The sequence below is a fragment of the Siphateles boraxobius genome, unplaced genomic scaffold (genome assembly GCF_051911475.1).
Source record: "Siphateles boraxobius isolate OS27281-9 unplaced genomic scaffold, OSU_SipBor_1 31, whole genome shotgun sequence".
Classification (NCBI taxonomy): Eukaryota; Metazoa; Chordata; class Actinopteri; order Cypriniformes; family Leuciscidae; genus Siphateles; species Siphateles boraxobius.
In genome coordinates this window covers 13,582,753-13,606,957 of record NW_027508931.1, presented here as the reverse complement: position 1 = coordinate 13,606,957, position 24,205 = coordinate 13,582,753, and the positions used below count along the sequence as shown (strand labels likewise).

The 24,205-nt window shown below is 41.4% G+C and overlaps 1 protein-coding gene across 1 annotated transcript; it reads right to left on the bottom strand.

Annotated features, from left to right (window-relative positions):
- Positions 1-15,388: 15,388 nt before the first annotated feature.
- LOC143697068 (uncharacterized) lies at positions 15,389-22,777 on the bottom strand. The gene is made up of 8 exons (XM_077194005.1): positions 22,634-22,777; positions 22,474-22,544; positions 22,204-22,380; positions 22,088-22,140; positions 21,943-22,008; positions 21,812-21,862; positions 21,604-21,726; positions 15,389-17,583 (listed from the first exon to the last, which is right to left on the bottom strand). The coding sequence occupies exons 1-8, from the start codon at positions 22,771-22,773 to the stop codon at positions 17,578-17,580; spliced, it is 687 nt and encodes a 228-aa protein (XP_077050120.1). The 5' UTR covers positions 22,774-22,777; the 3' UTR covers positions 15,389-17,577.
- Positions 22,778-24,205: the final 1,428 nt, after the last annotated feature.

Sequence of the window (24,205 nt, the reverse complement as noted above, 5' to 3'; positions counted from 1 at the left end):
TTAGGAATTACAAATTCTTTAAGTCAATAAAGTCTGTTCAAATTTTATCTCGTTGTCCTGCTTGGTTTCTGGTCTGCTCCTCAGTGGTACTGGCTAAAGGGAGGGTGTAGACTGAGACTAAATATTTTAAAATTGTCAAATTATTTTAATATGTATCAAAATAATTGTATTAATTCATTTTTGTGATATGCATAATAATATATATGTACAATGCACCACAGGGATCAAATGAATCAGTGAATTGGTTGATTACATTTTTTTTTTTATCGCTAACAATTGCTTGCCCATTCTTCAGATATTTTTTCTAAACTCTTAACACAGACTCACACCTACAAAACACAATTGGCCAAATGGATAATTTTCTTCTAAGAAACACATAACTCTTCATTTCAAAATAGAACACATCTTTCTCTGCACACACTAACTTTACCAAAACACTGGAAATATGACTCAAAATGAAATTATTCTGTCATTATTCTTCACAAGGTACATGCAGTCAAAGTACACCAGGTTTCAAAATACTGGTTATTGTTAACATTACAAAAACTGCAGAGACTTTTATGTTTCAGTTTTACAGGTATTTGCATGCAAAACATGCAATCCACCATTTTTACACTAAATTTCTTGGTTGGGAACTGTATGTCCACATGTACAGTAATGTTCACATTCAAAAGCATTCCAGTAAAAAGCAAATCATTTTTTTTTCCTTTAGTGTTTACTACAGGAGGTACAGTAGAAATGATGGAACAGAAAAAGTTTACAGTATTGCTTAAAGTGAACAAAATATCCATGAAACACACAAGAGCATTCTGAAAAAAAAAAAAAAAAAAAAGCAAAAAGCCCAGATAAAAAGGGGGGGAACAAAAAAAAAAAAGCACTAAATTGCTGTATCTAATCTCTGCGATCTTCAGGGTTAGGCCACATGTTTTCCTCAACATCACATCTGATATTATCCAAGGCGTTGCACCTGGGATAAAACCGCTTGGTATATCGGATCCACCCTTGGCAATCATAAACTGTGATGTCCCTGCAGCCCGCATCCATGGCTTCAAGGAGGGACATTTGGTCATGTGGCTGATGGTCATAAACCTTCCACCTCCACCATGCAGAAAAGAACTCCTCTATGGGGTTGAGGAAAGTTGAATAGGGTGGAAGGAAGAGACTTACCAGTCTTGGGTGGACTTCAAACCATGTTGTTATTGCTTGCGAATGATGGAAAGCCACATTGTCCCAGGTAATTACAAAGGTCCTCATGTTTTCACCCTCCTGATCCTGCTCTGGAACCAGGCGCTGGTGGAGAATCATTGAGAAAGGCAAGGATGCACTCGGTAGGGTCCAACTTGAAATCTGTGGAGTAATCCTGCATTTGCAATTGCTGCACACATGGTAATGTTTGCCCCTCTCTGTCCTGGCACATCAACTGTGGCCCTTTTTCCAATTACATTTAGTCCACGTCGACGCCTTTTGGCCAGATTGAATCCTGCCTCATCTATGTACTGTATATGAATTCATGAGGGGCCTGGTTGGCCTCCAATTCCATAACTCTCTGAAACAAAGTTTATGTAAATCATGTCAGTACTGTATACCATACTGTACTGTAACCTATTACTGTGTAGGTTACCTACTTGCAAAGTGCAAAGCTTATAGAACTGGACATTGAATAGAATATACCCTATACCTGGACATATTGTCGTTGTAGCTCCTTGAATCTCTCACTGTGCCTTTCAAAGGGAACAGTGTAGAGTTGCTTCATCCACACTCTGTGTTTGGACAATGTCTGCGTAATGGTTGTGAGGCTGATGCTATAAATATTGTCAAATATCTCATGGTCCTCCACAATTCTAGTTTGAATTGCATGCAGTTTTATTGCACAACCATTTCTACAATGGCAAGTTCTTGATCATTATTGAGGAGCTTTCCTCTTCCCCCAGAGGGTGGAAGACGTTGCATTCTTTAGAGGGACAAAAAATTCAACATATGCACTACTGTATGACCTTATTGACATTTCAAGTGAGAATAGAAACAATCCATGTAAAATGCAATACTTACCTGTTGGTTTGTTGAAAGATGCGTATAATGGAGGCAACCGTTGACCGCCTCAAATTGGGCTGCACTCTTTCACCAGCCTCTCTTAGTGAAAGACCGTGGTAGATTACATGGTCAATGATAGTGGCAGGAATTTCATCACTGACTACTGTTCTTGGAATGCCACCACCATGCATTCTTACACCTCTACCTTGCCTTCTACCTTGGGCCTGCTCTTCTCCCAGGCCCTGCTCCTTTCACTGAATTTCTTACTGCATCTGCTCCTCTCACTGCTCCTGCACCAATCACTGCATCTCTCACTGCACCTGCTCCTCTCCCTGCTCCTGTATCTCTCACTGCACCTGCTCCTCTCCCTGCTCCTGCACCTGCTCCTCTCCCTGCTCCTGCACCTGGTCCTCTCACTGCCCCTGCACCTCTCACTGCATCTCTCACTGCATCTCGCACTGCATCTCGCACTGCATCTCGCACTGCATCTCGCACTGCATCTCGCACTGCATCTCGCACTGCATCTCGCACTGCATCTCTCACTGAACCTGCTCCTCTCACTGCTCCTGCACCTCTCACTGCATCTCTCACGGCACCTGCTCCTCTCACTGCTCCTGCACCTCTTACTGCATCTCTCATTGCATATCTCACTGCACCTGCTCCTCTCACTGCTCCTGCACCTCTCACTGCTCCCGCACCTCTTACGGCATATCTCACTGCACCTGCTCATCTCACTGCTCCTGCACCTCTCACTGCACCTGCTCATCTCACTGCTCCTGCACCTCTCACTGCATCTCTCACTACACCTGCTCATCTCACTGCTCCTGCACCTTACTGCTCCTGCTCATCTCACTGCTCCTGCCCATCTCACTGCTCCTGCTCATTTCACTGCTCCTGCACCACTCACTGCATCTCTCACTGCACCTTCTCATCTCACTGCACCTGCTCGTCTCACTGCTCCTGCACCTCGCACTGCATCACTCACTGCATTTCTCACTGCACCTGCTCATCTCACTGCTCCTGCACCTCTCACTGCATCTCTCACTGGGCCTGCTCTTCTCCCTGGGCCCCTTGCTCTTACTTTTCCTCGTCCAGACATTACAGTGTTTGTCTTTTTCTGTTTCCAAAAAGCACTCTTCAAAGTCCTCCTTTTATTGTATATGTATCAATGTAATAGCAAAAAAAAAAAAAAAACCTGCCACTGAGTCTATGCCAGACTGGAATCAGCTGTGGTTGGCCCAATTTACCCAACATAAATCAGCTGTGTGTCAATTATTCAATTATTTGTTTATTATCAGCTGAAATATATTGTTTTTGAACTGATATCATTGCAGAAGCAGAGGTTTTTATGCTGTATATAAGGTTTGGAATATTGTTTTTGCTATTGTGGGATGGTGTGTGTTAACCTTTGTAAAGACTACAAAACCAATCCATAATTTTGTTGGGAGGTATAGCTTGTCTGTTAAGAAAATGTAAGCATTGTGGAAATGTGTTCACTGACTGCATATTGTGTGAAAACGACATGAAATGTGTGAATGGTATGGCCACAAAAGACCGATGCTGTGCTAATTGTGTTTAGAGTTTTGAAAATGTGACAATTGGTTGGACAAACGCTTGTTAGCGACAAAAAAAACAAAAAAACATCCAAACGAATCAATTATCATTGTCATTGTCAATTTTGTCCTCATATATGTATGAATATCAGGGAAGTCTAATACAGGGAGTACATTTTTGAATTGTCAAACAGGGGGTTTTCATTTCTATCGTATGTGTAATAATGAGTGGTGAAAAAAGATCATTTACAGTTTTTTTCAATCGCTAAGAAGCGTTTGCCAATTCTTAAAATACTTTTTCTAAACTCTTAACACAGCAACACACCAACATCACACAATTAGCCAAATAGTTAATTTTCTGACCAAAACCAGAGTTTGTTAAATAAATACAAACTCTACATTTCAAAACGCTAAAAAACCTTTTCAATATACACTAACTCTATCAAAACACTGCAAACTCGTTTCAAAATCGAATCATTCGGTCAAAACTTTAGCACTCGTTTTCTATCCAACATAAACACATAGTCAATTATAGTGTAATGACTGTCAAAATACTAACAGTTCGTGGCATTACAAAAACTGCATTACTTGTCATGTTTCAGTTCTATCTGTATAGAACATACAGTATGAAATCATTTTTTTTAAATTATTCATTCAGCTGTGTGTGTGAGAGAGAGAATTCATGGTGACTTAGATGTGTACAACATAATATCTAAATGTAAAGGAGTCATCAATACTTACAGTAATAGAATGTACAACTGGGAAAAAAACAGTAAGTAACAGAATTGCTGCAGTAAAGACTTTAATAGCAATATGAAATTGCCGTCAGTGATCAAAACGAAACAAGGACAAACATACATGGCCTTTGATTTAAAGTGTGCAAAAATAAAACAAAATGACAGGGAAAAAAAGGCCCAGAAAAAAAAAAGTCCTGTTCTAATCTATACGATCTTCAGCATTTGGCCACATGTTCTCATCTACATCACATCGTATGTTGTCTCTCGCTATACACCTTGGAAAGAAACGCTTGGCATGCCTTATCTCAGTTGAAGACTGTCAGGGGTGGATGTCTCTGCAGCCAGCATCCATGGCATCCAGGAGGGACAGTTGGTCTTGAGGCCGATGATCATAAACTCTCCACCTCCAAGCAGAAAAAAATTCCTCAATGGGGTTGAGGAAAGGAGAGTACGGAGGAAGAAAAAGGGAAATCACTCTTGGATGTGCTGCAAACCAGTTTGTGATTGCATGTGAATGGTGGAATGCTACATTGTCCCATGTAATCACAAATGTCCTCATGTTTCCTCCCACCGGTTCTGCTTCTGGGACCAGTTGTTGGTGGAGATCATCTAAAAACAAAAGAAGGCGCTCTGTGTTGTAGGGACCAATCTGGCTTTTCTGCAGGACCAAACCAGCACTTGAGATTGCAGCACACATTGTGATGTTTGCTCCTCTCTGACCCGGCACATCAACGGTGGCCCTTTTCCCAATTACATTTCTTCCTCGTCTACGTGTTTTTGCCAGGTTAAACCCTGCCTCGTCTACATAAATGAATTCATGTAGAGTCTGATTAGCCTCCAACTCCATAATTCTCTGAAATAAAAAACAAACACAATTTTTACATAAATGTTTTAGAGTAGCAATAGAGAATAGTGAAAAAAGGAAGTATGGAATAGTTACTGTAGAATCAGACATGGTGTATAGACACCATACCTGGACGTATTGGTGCCGGAGTTCCTTGACCCGATCACTGTTTCTCTCAAATGGAACCGTGTACAACTGTTTCATTCTAATTCTGTGTTTGGTCAGAGTCCGAGCAATGGTAGCTAGGCTGATGCTTTCCACATTTTGGAATACCAGGTTGTCCTCTACAATTCTGGTCTGAATTTCTCTCAGTTTTATTGCATTGTCAGCAATGACCCATCCTACAATGGCATGTTCTTGGTCTTCACTGAGAAGCTTTCTTCTTCCCCCAGAGCGAGGAAGTCGTTGTGTCCTTTAGAAGAACAAAAATACAATATTTGCATTTGTAACTAGTGTTGTCCAGCAGTTACTGTAATACAGTAAATAGCAACCGCATTGATAGCCCTAATGAAATGCATGACTTACCTGTTGGTTTGTTGAAAAATCCGGATAATGGAAGCAACGGTTGACCGTCTGAGATTAGGCTGGACTCTTTCACCAGCCTCTCTCAATGATAGACCATGGTTTATCACATGGTCTATGATGGTGGCTCTGATTTCATCCGTGACAACAGCTCTTACTCTCCTTTGAACAGCACCACGCATTCTTACTCCTCTTCCCCTACCTCTCCTTCTCCCTTGTTCTGGTCCAACTAGTCCTCTCCCTGTTCTAACTAGTCCTCTCCCTGGTCCAACTAGTCCTCTCCCTGGTCCATCTAGTCCTCTCCCTGGTCCATCTAGTCCTCTCCCTCGACCATCTAGTCCTCTCCCTGGTCCATCTAGTCCTCTCCCTGTTCCATCTAGTCCTCTCCCTCGTCTAACTTGTCCTCTCCCTCGACCATCTAGTCCTCTCCCTCGTCTAACTAGTCCTCTCCCTCGTGCAGACATTTTCTTTCTTTTTCTGCTCCTCTGTGTTGTTATGTGTTGCTTTGAACAAAACCAATCCAAAGACGGCCTTTTTATTGTGTATGTTCATGTAATGGAAAGTCTTCAACACCTGGCTATGTCTCTGATTGAGATTGGAATCAGCTATTTCTTACTCTAATTATCAGTAATTTAAAAATGCTTATCAGCTGTTTGAATATATTTTTTAAATATTTGTTTCAATAATTTTGAGCTGATATTGTTGCAGAAGTAGAGGCTTTATACTGTATCTATGGTTTGGAACAATAGGTCTTAATTTCTGGCATGCTGCGTTTAAGCATTTGTAAAAAAGACTATAAAGATCCATGATTTTGGTATTGGGTATGCTTATATGTAAAGAAAATGTAGGCATTCTAGAAATGTGATAATTGACTGCATTTTGTGTGAAAACAACATGAATTGTGTTAATGGTATGGTCACAACAGACCGATGTTGTGCTAATTGTGTTTAGAGTTTTGAAAATGTGATTACAGATTGGACAAAAGGTTGTTAGCAATTGAAAAAAACTGTAAGCACTTGTCAGTCAGAATATGATCTTTTTAATTAAAAATCAGCCTTTATTGAAATGGTCTTTCCATAAAGGAAAGTACATTTAAATAAAAGTTTTTATAATTCAACAGAAGATGTTTGAAATGCATATTCCTGCATGCCCCCTGTGGTCCATGAAATTTTTTCCAAAATGTCCCATCATAATACCAGATTAAATACTTTTCTCATAGCCAGTAGATTTAGAAATCCTCATTGTTTGTAATCCCTAATTTAAATGTACAGTCTTTTCAGGCCACGTGTCTCTGAGTCTAAATCAGTTTGCAGTGATGAGATTTTATGAACAGAAGGGCCAGAGCCACTGTCTGGCCAGACGTCCCAGATGGCTCCCATCAGCAGATGTGTTTGTCATCGGTGAAATGGACCCTGATGTTACATAAACGTCCAAAAATCTGGTTGCTGCAGTGAACAGGTCGCCTTAACTAACCTGTCCACTAACTAAAATCCACACAGCTTCACATGAAAAGAATATAGACAGAGAAAATTAGATCCTGAAAAACAAAATACTGAAGCACAAATGTGATGTTTATCAAAAGTCATTTTTGTGTATTGGTTGAATTTGATAATCAAAGGTCACCATGAATACATTGCTTATAAAGTGAGATTAAATGCATTAAGCATATTTATAGTATTTAATATGTTTGTGTAATATTCTGAGTTCCCTTTCGTCCTGGGAACTCTGACGTGTCGTCGGGGGAGTTCCCTGACGAATTGGTATCATGCTAGGGAGCCAATTGCCTTCGAGAGAATTAAAAACGAGCCAATGGACATTGGCTTGCAAGAGTTGCATTCCGCAGCCCGCCTACCAGCGCGAGTATAAAAGGCGGAAGTAAACATTGCGCAATGCTTTTCGCTGAGGAGCCGAACAGTGTCCAGTCCTCCGCGAAGGTACAGCAACATGGCGAAGGGACGACACGTCTCCGTTCCCTGTACTCAGTGAACGAGGGTTACATACTTAACCGAGACTGGGAACATATGGTCGTCGGGGGAGTTCCCTGACGAATTGGGATCCCTAATAAAACGCCATGGTGCTGGCCCCTTCCAGCGCCCAGCTAAGCTACCCTGCAGCAGTTTCTTGAACAAGTTTGCGGAATCTAGCAAGGGAATCACACTGCTGTTCCGCAAGATCCGCTCAGTGGATATTGGATAACACTGGGAAAGCATCCCCCCCAAAAGAAAGGGGGGGACGCTGCGGAAGCCCCAGCCTGACTGAGGAAGGCCAGGAATACACATATGTACTAGCCCAATGGGATAGTGAAACATATGACAGTCCCTGAGGTGGTCCCAATCCGAGGGAAGTGGGAGCGAACTCAACAGGGACGACGAACGAGTCCGTCAAGGGGAAGACACGGCTGAACTGCACGTGGCATCATGGGTCACAGTAGAGACCACTGAAGCACCCAGTCTACTATCAACTCCCTACTAGAGGTAGCAGACCTGGCGCCGGGCGGGCTGCCGCGCCCAGCACCGAGGGGTGACGGAGGAACTCACGAGGCTCACCAATGTAGGGTGCCATACGGAGCAAAGAACGCACGTATCCGCAGCCAGGCGGAATGGCGTAGCAAGCCAACACAACCTATTCCCTCGACCCACTGGCCGTAGCCAGAACTCGGGAGGAAACAGGTTCCACACGAAGGCTATATAACCTAGCGAACGTGTTCGGTGTCGCCCAGCCCGCAGCTCTACAGTTCTTTGTCAGCGAGGCGCCTTGAGCCAAAGCCCAGGAAGCGGCAACACCTCTAGTAGAGTGAGCGCGCAACCTGGGAGGACAAGGCTCACCCAGAGACTGATACGCTCGGGTGATAGCATCCACTAACCAGTGGGCTAACCTCTGCTTGGAGACAGCCTTCCCCTTCTGCTGGGTAAAGGAGAAAGAGGTGATTTGAAGTTCTGAAGCTTTACGTTCTGTCAATATAAACCCGCAGAGCGCGGACGGGACAGAGACAAGCTAGGGCTGGGTCTGCCTCCTCCTGGGGCAGCGCTTGCAGGTTCACTACCTGGTCGATATATCCGAGCCGGGGTCTCAATACAACTTGAGAAAGGCCCGGCCCGAACTCTAGGCACGATTCGTCGACTGAAAAAGTCTGCAGTTCCCCGACCCTCTTGAAAGAGGCCAATGCTAAGAGGAGCGCTGTCTTAATGGACAGGATATTAAGCTCTACTGTCAGCAAAGGCTCACAGGGAGGACTTTGAAGAGCTCTAAGTACCAGAGCTAGGTCCCAAGAGGGTACAGAGTGCAAATCACGAGGTGGATTTAACCTCCTGGCACCCTTAAGGAACCTGATGACCAGGTCGTGCTTCCCCAAGGACTTACCTTCTAATGCTTCGCGATGTGCGGCTATAGCAGCGACATACACTTTGAGGGTGGAGGGAGACAGCCTTCGCTCCAACCCATCTTGCAGGAAGGAAAGCACGACTCTGATCGGGCAAGTTCGGGGGTTCTCCTGACGGGAGGAACACCAATCGACGAACAGGTTCCACTTCAACCCATAGAGGCGCCTCGTAGAGGGGGCTCTAGCGGAAGTGATGGTATCTACCACTGCCTGTGGTAGACCACCTAGAACCTCCGCGTCCCGTCCAGGGACCAGACATGGAGTTTCCAGAGGTCTGGACGCGGGTGCCAAAGAGTGCCCCTTCTCTGAGAAAGGAGGTCATTCCTCAGAGGAATCGGCCAAGGAGGGGCTGTCGCAAGGAGCATGAGTTCCGTGAACCAAGTCCTGGTGGTCCAATACGGCGGCATTAGAAGGACCTGCTCCTCGTCCTCCCTGACCTTGCACAGTCGCGACATACGACGGGAGAGTAGACCACCTATATATACGCAAAGGTCGCAGTGCTGTCCGTACAGACCAGTACGTGCTTGTGTCTGAGAAACCCCTTGAGGCGACGCAAGGCTAGGCGTACTGCTTGCAACTCTAGGCAGTTGATATGCCAATGCAGCTGGGGCCCCGTCCACACACCCGTGACTGCATGCCCATTGTACGGGGCCCCCCAACCCATGGCAGAGGCATCCGTGAAAACCACAGCATGCCTGGAAACCTGGACTAAGGGCACTCCGGCCCGAAGAAACGCAGGATCCGACCACAGTGAGAAGGTTTGGCGACAGTGCGGGGTCACTTTGACCCGGAACGTGCCGCTGTGCCACGCCCACCTCAGACTCCATCGTGAAGCCAGCGCTGAAGCGGTCTCATATGTAACAGGCCGAACGGCGTTACTGCGGCTGCGGCTGCCATATGCCCCAGGAGCCTCTGAAATTGTTTCAGTGGAACCGCTGTCCTGCCTCGAAAAGGACCTGAGGCAGGTGAGCACTGACTGGACGCGTTCCTCCGTGAGGCGAGCATTCTGGGCGACCGAGTCCAGCTCCATACCGAGATAAGAGATCCTCTGTACGGGGCAGAGTTTGCTCTTGTCCCAGTTGACCTGAAGCCCCAACCGGCTGATCGCTGCAACCTATCCTGGGGACGGATTAATTTGAAAATGCGCTTCTGCGTGAGCATTTTGAACGGGAGTTTGTGCAGGGCCCGATTCAAAACTCGCAGGTCCAGGATTGGCCGTAACCCACCGCCTTTCTTGGGTACAATGAAGTAGGGGCTGTAAAACCCAGACCTCATCTCGGCAGGAGGGACCGGCTCGATTGCGTCCTTCTTCAGCAGGACATCGATCTCTTTCCTCAAGACAGGTGCCTCCACCGACCGCACACAGGTGAAGTGCACGCCCCTGAACTTGGGAGGCCGGCGTGCAAACTGAATTGCATAGCCAAACCGAATGGTGCGGATGAGGCATCGGGACGGACCCGGAAGCGCTAGCCAGGCTTCCAGATAACGTCCCAACAAGCCCACCCGAACCACCGGCGTACCCGTGGAGGTGCAGCGAGGTGGAAGACAGGGACCCTGCTCTGGTAGCGTTGTAGCGACCGGGAGCGGGGTATGGGGGTGGACCTTGACACCAACCTGCTTCCACCTGTGGGCAGACGGCAGCTGAGGCCGCAGCTGAGGCCGCGTCACTGCTATCTGCGAGCTGGGGAGAGGGGAGCGGGAGTGGCACCGTTCGGAGGCGGCGCGTACTGCCACTCTGACCCTCTCGGACAGGGGAGACTGTGTGCCCACCAGTCTCGGCCGTGAATGACCTAGAAGAGGAAGTAGAAACTGCTCTTTTATTGAAAACTTGGGTACCAGAAACAAAACTTAACACAAGATTTTCCACCCGGCCCTCCCCCGGGGGGAAGGAGGTGTGCAGAGGCACCCTCCTGATGAGCAGCATCCAGATTCTCCTCCAGGTCGCCCGTCTCAGGGACGCTTTCCGCCCTTCTTCTTGCGGGAAAGGGCCGGAGGCGTCTGAGCAGGCCTGACTGCCCTCTTACGACCAGACCTCCGTCCCCCAGGGGTAGACTGCTGCCCTGAAGGAGGAGCGGCCGCAGAAGGGCGGCCTCGGCGACGAGCAGCCGGAGGCTCTATGGCCACAGAGGACAGACCAGCAGCAGTCCGTCTCCTGTGCAGGACATGCCGTATCGCTTCCGACTGCTTCTGGGCGGTGGAGAACTCTTGGGCGAAGCTCTCCAACGCTTTGCCAAAGAGGCCCCCTTGGGATATGGGGAAGTTGAGAAGTTTGTTCTTCTCCGCTTCCCGCATATCCGCAAGGGTAAGCCACAGGTGGCGCTCCTGGACCACCAGTGTGGACATCGCCGACCCAGGGAACGTGCGGTGACTTTTCTATTTAACACATTTTTTTGTTGCTTTAACACAAAATGCATACAATTAACACACATTTAACATTTTACACACAAGCTCAAACAAGACCAAAACAATGGATTTTTACTGGCAAATTTACCAATGCTTTAACACTGTATGTCAGAACAGATAACACCATGTTCTAAACCTAACCCAGGCTAAAGTCAAGTAAACAGCTTTTATATTGTGAATTGAAACAAATATATCCCCTGTATTTTATTCTATTGTTACTGAGAAACAGCTGATTGAAAAATGCAAATATATACATTTATTTTTCTTTATTTTCTTTATTTCAGCAATTCTGTCTCTGTCTTCGTTTTTTCATTACAGTAACCGTACATTCTATAAAGCACTCTGAGATGGGTCTTTTTTATTGAATTTAAACCCAACAAAACAAAAATGTAGAGACGCTTCAAAAGAAACTGCAGTGCAAAACACAATCTATGATCAATACAATATACTGTCTGTTGTATAAGGGCATACCTGACACATAAAAAATAATGCAGTTTCTGTAATTCCATCTGATGTTCGTGTTTTTATGACATTGTGCTATGATTGACTAAATCTTCCTGTTGGACGAGAACATGTTAATGTTTTGAAAAATTATTTGATTTTGAGACATGTTTGCAGTGTTTTGGTAGACATAGTGTATTGTTGCTAGTGTATTATTGAATTTTGAAAATTAGTGTTGGAGTTTAGTTTACAATGTGTGATTTTTAGCATGAAATTAACTGTTTTGCCAATTGTGTGTTGTAGGTGTGTTGGTGCGTTAAGAGTTTAGGAAATTTGTTAAAAGTATTGAAAAAATTGTCATAGCGATTGTACAAAACTGTAAAGCAACAAGAAATGTTTTACTAGTATAGCTTACACAGATAGATGTAGTGCTAACTGTATTAAGAGTTTAGGAAATTTGTTACAGGGTTTCTGCAGGTATCTTCAAATGAAATTTAATGCCTTTTTAATGCCTTTTTAAGGCCATTTTTAAAAAATTTAATGCCATACACGACCCATGACTAACAACGGATATTATATATATATATATCTATATATATCTATATATGTATATATATATACACACACAATTTTTTTTTTTTTAAATAGACATGTCCCAAATTGTGAATTGCAACCATTCAGTTTGACAATGATGCAATGATGAATCTATATCATTCTGAACTGAATTAGAAATGGCTCTTAAAGCCGCTAAAAATGTCCATTTTATTTGGAGATATTTCAAAATTAGCAGGAACTCTACTTCTTTAAGTTGAGACCCACAATTATTCAAAAAGCTTGCTTTCGTAAAAGAGTGTGCAAAACAACAAACCAGTAACTGTAACCAAAAAAAAAAGTGCAATTATAACAAAATGTAAGCTCACTGCCACCTTGGAGTTCAAAAACAGAATTATTTTATTTATAATTATTTTATAATCACAAAAACAGCTCTTCAATATGCTCAACTTTTTAAATGCTGAAACTAAATGTATTCAAAGTACATACATGTATGCAAGAGCTATAGAAATTGCATATAGAATTTATTGTGTAAATTATAGAATTTACAGTAGCTATAGAATTAACTGTAAACAAGTTAATTATGGCATGTGCCTTAATTTAGTCGATTTTAGTTCCAACTCTGACTCAACATTTTTTAATTCATCGCACTTTTCCTTGAATCTCCTCCTTAGAGTATTAGATTTTGTAATCATTTGAGCCATGAGTGTGTTAGATTTGTTCTCAGCCTGCTCAGCTAGTTGATCAGCGTCCTTCTGAAGGCTGGCGCACTGATACTGATGGAAATGAGATGTTTCAGGTCTAGTAGGTGCACAGATTTCTGAGAACAGAAATAAATAAATAAATGATGAGACACCAACAAAAAATGCTGAAAAGATGTTAGACATATTTGGTTATTGCAAATTTGCTTCAACAAAAAAATTAAAGCTGAAGTCGGCAAGATTTTTTTATTTATTACTTGGACAACACTTACAAAAAATACAGCAAAAACAACTAGCCTAACTTAATATAAATTTCAAACATTATTAAAGACAATAAACCATCAGTAATAATATAAACACAAATAAATGAACTGAATAAACTGAACAAAAATGTAAAATTTAAAAAAAAAAGTGTTTCAAGGTCTTATAGGCTTGGAATGACATAAGGGTGAGTAATTAACAACTCATTTTGGGTGAACTAACCCTGTAAAGTGCATTTTCCAAACTCCTAAAAACTTTTTACATATGGAGAACAAGTTATTCTGAGGAAACATGCTTAATTTAATGGATTTCTGATGCTCTGTGCCCTAACAGCAAATAATAAACCATCAGACAACTGACAAAATTGAGGGTGCAATACTAAGGTTTTCCACTAGATGGAGGCATAGGATAAGAAGCCTAATCTTTTTCCTTTTGAGTATCAGTTATAATGACATAAATGCATGAACAAAAGAACTATACTTACTTTGAAATGGTGCAGTAGATCTTCACTCGTTGAATGTCCCATGAACTGTGATCCCAGATAACGAGACTGGACACAACCAGCCTACCAAAATCGAACATGGACATCTAGTTGTTTATTTTTTGTTGAGTGGTTTAAACTCTCATCAAACATCAGCACAAACGATCCTGCATTGTTAACTGCAGTAATCAGTTGATTTTTGAAGTATGGGGCAAGTCCAAATTTTAACATGTAGCTGGTTTTGTCCTTGCCACAAGAGAAGGATTTGACGATTTCAGAATCAGGAAACATTGTCTGGAACAACTCAGAAACACCTTCATTGGACGCGTAAGAGTGGTGATGGACCGCAGTGTTCAGACACCAGAGCACCTCCGCCTGCAAAGTCGCATTTGAGCCAAACGCAGATCGAAGGTCGATCGATTTTGCTCCACAAACGTAGGTGACTACAGCATCTGTTGTCGTCGTAACGTTACTTGTAGATTTGTCGGTCACACCAAAGTAACTAGACATAACGTTAGTTGTTTGCTGTCTGACTCTTACCGCCGATTTGTGGCCGTCACACTGCATGTGGGATTTTACGGCGCTGATTCCCATTGTCCCCAACTTAAATCCTTTTTTGCAAACGCCGCAAAATCCTTCATAATGTTTGCCACTAACGGGCTGCAACCATGTCTTGAAATCTTCGTTTTCCAGCCACTTCAGCTGAAATTTACACTTTCCCATTTTCGTAGTTTCAGACCTGTCTACTGCTGTATAAAATGTCCGCGTCACCTCCGCATCACGGCAATTTTGCTCCGGCCGGAAGCAATTACCAAAATGGTTCCGCGTGTTTATCATACTAACGTACATATTTTGCGAGAGCAAATAAAAATTATGAATTATAAAGGCTATATTCAAATAAATTTATATAAAATTCTCTTCAAAACTATCATAATTTTTAATGCCCGTAGGAATCAAATTTAATGCTTTTTAATGCCTTTTAAGGCCTTAATTTTCGCAAAATCCATTTAAGGACTTTTAATGCTTTTTAATGCCCCGCGGAAACCCTGTGTTAAAAGTATTGAAAAAATTGTCATAGCGATTGTAAAAAACTGTAAATAAACTAAATGACTTGAATGACTCAAGAGAGTCAGTAAAATGATCCGAACTTCCCATCACCCAGTCATGACTCGTGAGAGCAGGGGCGCGCCGGCGCTGCGGGACGGCGGCAGCGCAGTAAATCATATAAATAACCTATTTTGTGAATTGTTCATTCCCGGTTGGCACACATTTTGCCGCCCTTACAAAAGTGCCGCTCTAGGCAATTGCCTATTTCGCCTATATGGACGCGCCGGCCCTGCACGTTGTCACCCACAAAACAATGGCCTAAAAAACACCAACAACAGGTAGCATGATACAATGTTTTCTTCTGTAAAACAAGCACACCTCTCTACTGTTTAGAATTCACTACAATATGTGAGACTGGAATGAATCAGACATGATGCAGTATGCTTCCATATATTTTGTCTTTTTTTTTTTTTGCACAGACTAATTATAAAATACAAGAATTTGTATACACACCATTCACCGATACAAATACAATAGGAATCAGCTGTCCAATTGTTTTATAGCATTTCATTTTTAGATTTAAAATATATTTCATTACAATATTACTGTAGAAATGTAGCAAATTGCTGTCATATTCAGTTTTGTATTATGTTATTGTTTTGAACTTAAGTTTACCAGTTTTGAGAACAGTATGTAAGCATGTGCAAATTGGCCTGTAAGTACACAGATTGTTGGCGGTTGTTGTGTCGAAGTGAGAAAATAATTAATGTAATTTTAAAGATGCAGTCATTGAATGCATTTTGTGCCAAATCAATGATAAATGATCCACAGTTTAGCCCACATATACTTCTGTGGTGCTCATTGGGTGAAGAGTTTTGAAAAAGTGACCTAAGTATTGAGAAATGTGTCCTAGCGACTGTAAAAAAACTGCTATTGCCTCATCATGATGTCTGCTTTTTGTCCTAAATAATTTTAGGAGAACATCTGGAGCATAAAACTTCACAAAGTCTTCTAAACTATGAAAAAGCAACCTCTAAGCAATGAAGTTGTCCTCTGGGCAATGAGACATTTGGAAAAATGTCATGGCGTGTACATCTGTAAGTTCATATACTCCACAGGCTGCTCTAATACCTAAATCCACAAAATTATATCTTAGCCAGAGTCTAATAAAAATGGAGCTTCTTGCGCACCGTTAGCCTCTAATCACAAAGTGTATTTTCCAGTTCCTAGATCAACCTGTTGCTATTGGCAACTGCGTGCCGTCAGTGTCATTCAAACCCTGTTTATTGAGGATGTCAATCACACTGTAATCATGCGGAGGGGGAACCTCTTGTCAAGCGCTGCGTCGCGCGCATGCCGTAGCTGACAAAGAGAGTGTAATTAAAATCATTATCCGCTAATGACTTCTTTCATTCTTCTTCAAAACCAGGTTCCATTACCACATGCCTTCTCTCTCCGCATTTACAATCTGACATTTATACCATATAATTAGTGTTACTTCTGCGTTTGGCAGAATAAGAGATAATGCTTCATGAATTTGAGCAAAAAGCACGTGTCACTAGACTTTCTTCTGGGTTATTCGAATGCAGATATTAACCATTTATTAAACATTTTGACTAAATCCAAAACAAAGTTTGAATATGATTTTATGTAGAATCCATAGCAGTTGCCCACAGCATAATAAATAGGCTACATTTAAATGTCCACTGTCACTCCATATATCTCAATAATGTGTCTTAGAAGATGACATTGAAATGCTTATATGTGTAATAAAAGCTCTGTAGTCTTTATTGTGGGGGTCAAAACATGACCTGTGTACCATGACCTGAAGGTGGACATTTTTACAATTATGTTAAAAGCCTTTTTACTTTCTGAAAAAGTGCATTATTCACAAATTTTGATCATGTTGATAATTTAGAAGCAGAGGGTGTAAACAATTTTTAACATCAAATATGATACAGTAGGCTTTAGAGGGTTCAGTAAGTCGTCAGATATGAAACATGTAGTGACATGGATACCAATATATCATGCAACATGGTTATAGTTAACATTGGTTATTTTGAAATTATCGGCATTGACCAATAACAAAAAATCTGATATGATGGCAAAATTACATATATTTATTTGGGATTGTTTTAGATCAACTAATAATTTTTTGGCAGAGTATGAGGACCTATATAACAAAACTTCATCAAAACAGTTTGCCATCAAATTGGCCATCAAAGCAAGCATGTGTTCTTATACCCACATTATGAGGAGGTAAACTCCAGTATGATGACTAGTGAGGGCTGTAATGTGAGTGGACAGGAGTGGGAAAGAGGGATTGTGGGATATCAAGGTGAGTGCAGGGGCTTATGGGATAATTGGACCTTTTGTTGATGGAGTATGGCAGGTGGCATGGCCATCTGCTGATGGCTGGCTGTGTAGAGCTAGCAAGGGTGTCGGCACGTCCCTGCGGACGTGATACTGAGAGTTCCTATCTATCACTCACGGATCAGTGAACAGCAGGTGAGAATCAGATGGTGTGGAGAGGTGAAGGCAGGGAAACACTCCATCAAAGACCAGCTGAGGATCAGCTTTGATGGAGCAACACTCGAGCGACATGGCCAAAGAAAATTAGCAGGATCATTCCTATGGGAGAAAATAAATAAAAATTGTGTTTTGCATATATATATATATACTAACACTATGCTTAAGCTCAGGCACTGAAACTGCTTTTTATGACCTAATTTCAATGGACAAGATGTTCAAAAAGAGATAGAGTTATCCATTTGCTCAGTTTCCCAGTTGTCAAGTTCATTTTAAAACTCCCATTGAAGCATTTAGGATTAGTAAGAAGATTTTATTATTATTATTATTAGTAGTAGTAGTATTAATAAATGTATTTTGCTGTCACTTTTGATGAATTTAATGCAAAATAATAATATTATCATTTTACAAATCATTCATTTTTCAAATGCTGTTCCTTTTGACCTTTCTATTAATTATTAAAGAATCCTGAAAGAAATGTAGTAGTTTCCACAAAAATATTAAGCAGCAGAACTGTTTTCACCATGGATAATAATAAGAAATGTTTCTTGAACAGCAAATCAGTATATTCAAGTGATTTCTGAAGGATCATGTGACACTGAAGACTCAAGTAATGCTATGTCGCTTTGCAACTGTAACGGGCACCAGCTGGAGTTCCCTTGAAAGCTACCAAAGGACACTCCTCAACAGACTATTGTCATTCCCTCACAAACTACATGTCCCATAACTCACTGCCCAGACTCATCATCACTCATTGTTTTCACCTGTATCTCATCTTCTTGTTTGCTCAGCCACACCCTATAAAAGCCTGGTTCACCCTATCACTCACTGTGAAGTTTTGTATGTTGTTGTGCTGCATTTCTGAGCATTTCTCTGGTTCCATGTATTTTGGTTTTTGGACTCTCTGCATGCCTTTGGATTACCCGTTTGCCTTGTTCCCAACCTTGTGTGTTTTGTTTGTTTGGACTGCCTACCTGTGTTTTGACCTGTTGTCTGTACATTGGATTGCGTGTCTGGATTGCCCCATTTTTAAAAGCTGCATTTGGATCTCAACCTTCTTGTCTCGGAGCAGTTTGTAACAGCAACACAGAAATAAATTACATTTTAATATAACAAAATATAAGTTATTTTAAATTGTAATCAGATTTTATATTATTGCTGTTCACTGTATTTTTGATCAAATAAATGCAGCCTTGGTGAGTACAAGAGATTAAACAATAGTTATTATATATATTTTCTTTCCTTCACTTAAATTATGCACGTTTATCTCATTAGCAAATGTACATGTGTAAACATCTTCCTTATGGCCAGTGTCTGCATTGTGTAAAACGGTGGTTAATGTGTGTAATCTCTTAGCACCATTGTAAGAAGTTTATCATATTTATCGCCACATCAAAACACACACACAGACACACACACACACACAGGGCTGCCCACCATCTAATTTCTGCTACCCTGCAAGGCCTGATTCATTGTATTCTTTCTCCTGAGGGAGAGCTGGTGGATACGGTGGAGCTTTGCTAAAAGCTGTGGAATAACAGGCCGCTATGCACATACTGCTAGGACAGAGGAAATGGCCCGGGCCCTGGAGAGCTGTTTAAAGTTTTACAATCACCATGTGGTAAAAGTTCTCTAGTTCTAGCACAAGCAGACGGCTGACTGAAGAGTGGGGAAGCATTCCGAAACAAACCCGTGCAGGCGAGATGGCAGTGACAGGTGCTGGAGCCAGACATAACACAGAACCAGATTTAATTTCTGCAGAAAATGCAAGTGGCGCTTCATAAAGTTACTGCCAACTTTCTAGGGTGGTGTGGGTTGTTGCCAGTGCATTGCTATGAGGTTTCCAAGGTGTTCTGAGTATTTATGTAGAGTTACTGGATACTAGGGTGTTGTGTATGGTGGCCAAAAGAGTTCATCGTGATGCAGCTGAAAAGTACAATGCAAAAGAAAAAAACACCAGCAAATTAGGAAAACATTCATCAGTTTGACAACACTTGCTGCAAATACTCACAATGCAACCAGATACGGAAACACGCTGCTAAAAGCACGGAAATGTTCAATTTATTGTTCAATGCCTGCATGTCAGAGATGTTGTCAATGACCCGAGGGTTGTTCCATAAAACAAGATTAGAAAATAAGCCAGGCTTATTTTGGTTAGTCAGACTTATTGTCTGTGAATTCTGTTTCATAAAGCAAACTTAAAATAGTTCAAACTCAGTTACCCTGGAAACTTATGCTGGGAAACTAGCCTGGTCCAGGGCAGGCTAACTGTCAGGCTAAGCCTGAAATGATTACCGTTTTAATACTGACCCACTGGGAATGTGACATCGGACTCTCTGGCATGCTGCCATTTTATTTCATGTAACCACTATCAGTCCAACAATGAAAACAAATGCACTTTAAAAATAAATGTAATACATTCGAAAATACAAAAAGTGAAACAAATGTAAAGTAAAGGTAGGCCTATTTGTTTAGTTGGTGTGATTTTTGTAATGAATCAATTAAACGTCTATAAATAGGGAGCTCCACCCATATGTGTAGGAGGACGCATAGTCATGGCGTGTCCTTTCATTGATGAGGTGGTGGATGAGGGAGTGATAATCATACGCAGGGCATTTCAAAGAGAACGTACTTTCAGGGACAGGGCAGACCCGTTGGCTTTTTCTGAAAATTACCTGCATGAGCGGTATAGATTCTCGAGGGAAGGGATAACATATCTTTGTAGATTACTGAGCCCACACGTCGCAAATAGCACACGGCGCAATAAAGCGCTCACAGTCCCACAGACTGTGTGCATTGCACTTCGCTTTTTTGCCAGCGGAACATTTTTGTACACAGTCGGAGATGCAGAGAATATCAGCAAAGCATCGGTTTGCCGCTCTGTACGGATTGTGTACCTGTCTTTAAAAAAAATGCTTAATGTGTTCATCACCTTCCCTGGCCACAGAGCGATTCACAGTATTAAACAGGCCTTTTATGGAATCGCTGGTAAGTTCAAATAAGAACTATATAGAAAATGGAAATATTTATTGTCTGTTAATGCACTTAAAAAAAACTTAACTTTTGTAGCTTTCCCAAATGTTATCGGAGCTCTGGACTGCACCCACGTGCGCATAAAGCGCCCGTCTGGTCCGCATGAAGCAGACTTCGTTAATAGGAAATCATTACACAGCATCAATGTACAGGTACAGTCCCACTGAGATTATATTGTAGGCTAGAAGCGATTGTTCTTTACAATAAGCTGGGCACCAGTGTTCTATTTATTGCAAATGCATTAACAAATCTATTTATATATATATTTATATATATATATATATATTTAAGTCCAATGTAGTGACCTACATTTTTAATTATTTAGATGATTTGTGATGCAGATTGCATCATCACAAATGTAGAGGCAAAATGGCCTGGCTCAGTGCATGATTCCAGAATCTTTCGGGCCTCTTCTCTTTCCCACCAACTGGCACAAGGTATGTTAGTCACTTAACATAGCAAAAACTACAGCTTTAAAATACATTCACCAAATTCAGAGCTTAATTATTATTATTATTTTTTTTTTTTTATTCAGGTCAATTCTCAGGAGTTTTGCTGGGAGACAAGGGATATGCATGCCTGCCTTATCTCTTGACTCCCTATCAGGAGACGCAGACTGAGGCACAGCACAACTACAATATTGCCCATGCACGCACAAGAGCTCGTATAGAGATGGCATTTGGGCTCATCAAGTCAAGGTTCCAGTGCCTGAATTACCTCAGAGTGATTCCACAAAGGGCATGTGACATTGTAGTTGCATGTGTTGTGCTACATAACATTGCCTGTCCGAGAAGAGAGAGGCAACCAAGGATGGTTATAGAGCAAGACTGGAACGTTGAAGGCATTTTTGATGACAATGAAATAGGCAGGGTTATAAGAGACAGTTATGCCAATAATTATTTTGGTTAATACTGTCCAAATGTTAAAAGTTTTCACTTTCCCCTTAATTTACCAGACACACAAGTCATATTTAATTTTTTATTTTATTTAGGTTGAAGCTGGCTGTTGGGGGGTGAAAACATACAATTAAATGTGGCCAAAAAACAAAAAGGTCATGTGTCATTGTTTTAAATATGGCAGTCTACTTACATTTTTCTCAAGCTGTTGGATTTCCAGCTCCAACTTTCTCATCTTGAGTTTTTTATATTGGATGTCAGTATCTATGGCCTCCATTTGTTTCAGGAGATACCTTTTGTAGACTCCCTTTATGTTCTGGGTTTTGTAGGAGCAGACATTTAAGTTTTCTCAGTTTGATCTAGTGCTCTTGGCACTTTTTTTGTAATTTTTTAATACTCACTTGGTCACATGTGGTCCCAGACTGAGAGGGCTCTAGAAGGGTGTCAGCATCCTGTTGCCAAAAATGGAAATACACAATTTAGCACCTCACAGGTAGGCTATTAAATATATAATGTGGAAATCTGTGCCTACCTCAGGCCTCCTTGAACATACTGACACAGTCTCCTCATCCTCCTCAAAAGTAGATGGGCCTTCAACCTAAAACCATTAATTAAACTTGGTTTAATAAATCACCACTTGAAAAATCAGTGCTTTAAACTCATACTGTCATACTCACAGGGTTCAGCATGATATCTGGTGGATCCAGAAAGCACACAGAATTTGGCATCACTATAAAACAATAAGATTTAGTTAGGAATGCAAGAATAAAAATAAATAAAATAAACAAAATACCTTTTAAGTAGTGATCTCTTATACTGGATGGAATGGATCCAGATGCTGTTCCCCCCTCTATTCCCTCGATGACAGGCCTCCCTTTATTCAGGTCTAACGCCAGCTCCTCTGCAGGAGTAAATTTGGCTGTTGGTGGCCCTCCCCCAGTGCCAGCAACCTCACTCTTCTTTTTGGCAGCTGCAATTATTAAACATCATGAGACTGGACAGTTGTAACATCAAGCTGGTTATGCTTAAGTACTTGCATAGCTACTTTATGAGTAATACTTACCATTCTGAACAATATTTTTATATTTTATTTTCACCTGCTGCCATGTTCTTTTTTCTTCACTTAATTTGCTGCTGTAAAAGTTACACAATGTATTGTGACAAACATTTAATTTAACTTTAATAAAATATAGTAATGTAGGCCTACATTAATTGCTACTTACGCATTGAGACGATCAGCAATTTCCTGCCAGCCTTTTTCTCTCGTTTTATTAATTGCTGCGGTATTTCCTTTTTTTGTAATCATGTGTTTAAATTCTTCGTAAGATTCGAGAAGTAATTGCTGCTCAGTTGTCGTGAACATCGCTGCTCTCTCCTTCCCTTTAGTTGCCATGTTAAATTTATGAATCTATGCTCCACCATCAGGGCTTCTTAAGAATAGCGTGCACGCGCAATTATCTAGACTAGATAAACCTGGTTCAAATTAGTGAGATTGCGTGAACTTGAATTACCTTTTATGAAACCGCCTTAAACCCCAACTGATTTGTTAGGTTAATTCAAGTCGGGTTTTGGAGCTTAATACCCGCTTTTCTAAGCTTCTTTTATGAAACAACCCTCTGAAAGGTCAGTTCTTTGTTTATTTTAACATATTGATCATATGTGCCTTGTGACTATTTGCAGTATTTTTGTATTGGGTTGCATTTTATCTGCAGCATGTTTCTGCATTTGGTTGGGTTGTGAGTATTTGCAGCATATTTCTGTATTTGGTTGCATTGTGAGTATTTGCAGTGTGTTTCTGTATTTGGTTGCATTGTGAGTATGTGCAGTGTGTTTCTGTATTTGGTTGCATTGTGAGTACGTATTTGCAGTGCGTTTCTGTATGTGGTTGCATTGTGAGTATTTGCAGCACGTTTCTGTATTTGGTTGCGGTAAGTATTTGCAGCGCGTTTCAGTATTTGGTTGTGTTGTGAGTATTTTCAGCATGCTAATGTATTCGGTTGTGTTGTGAGTATTTGCAGCATGTTTCTGTATTTGTTTATGTTGTGAGTATTTGCAGCACGTTTTTTGTATTTGTTCATGTTGTATTTGCAGCTCGTTTCTGTATTTGGTTGTCTGGTGAGTATTTGCAGTGGGTTTCTGTATTTCGTTGCGTGGTGAGTATTTGCAGCTCATATCTGTATTTGGTTTCGTTGTGAGTATATGCAGTGTGTTTCTTTATTTGCTTGTGTTGTGAACATTTGTATCACATTTCTGTATGTGGTTGTATTGTGAGTATTATTTGCAGCATGCCTCTGTATTTGGTTGTGTAGTGAGTATTTGCAGCGCGTTTCTGTATTTGGTTGCATTATCTGTATTCGCAGCACATGTGTTGTCAAAATTATGAAAATGTTTTCTTAATTTGCCGGTGATTTTTCTATTTGCATGCGTTTTCTTCAGTAGCAGCATGTTGAGCTCTATCGGCCACCATAGGTTTTTTGTTCATTAATATTAAGAGTTTTGAGGGTGGTTGCAAGGATTTTGTGGGTGTTTGTGGGATTTTTGTGGGGTTGCTAAGCAGATGTTCCTAGGCTGTTTCTATAGTGTTGTGGTTTCTAAAGTTATTTATTTATAAGTTAGTTATTTAAAGGTGATATTTATTTTTAACACATTTCTATTCATATGTCAAGATGTTCTTAGTGGTTTCCATGGTGTTGCTAAATGGTTTCTCTAGTCTTCTGGGTATGAATTTGTATGATTTTGCAAGTTTGTTCTAAGTGGTTACCAAGGTGTTGCTGTGTGGTTGCCAATGATTTCTG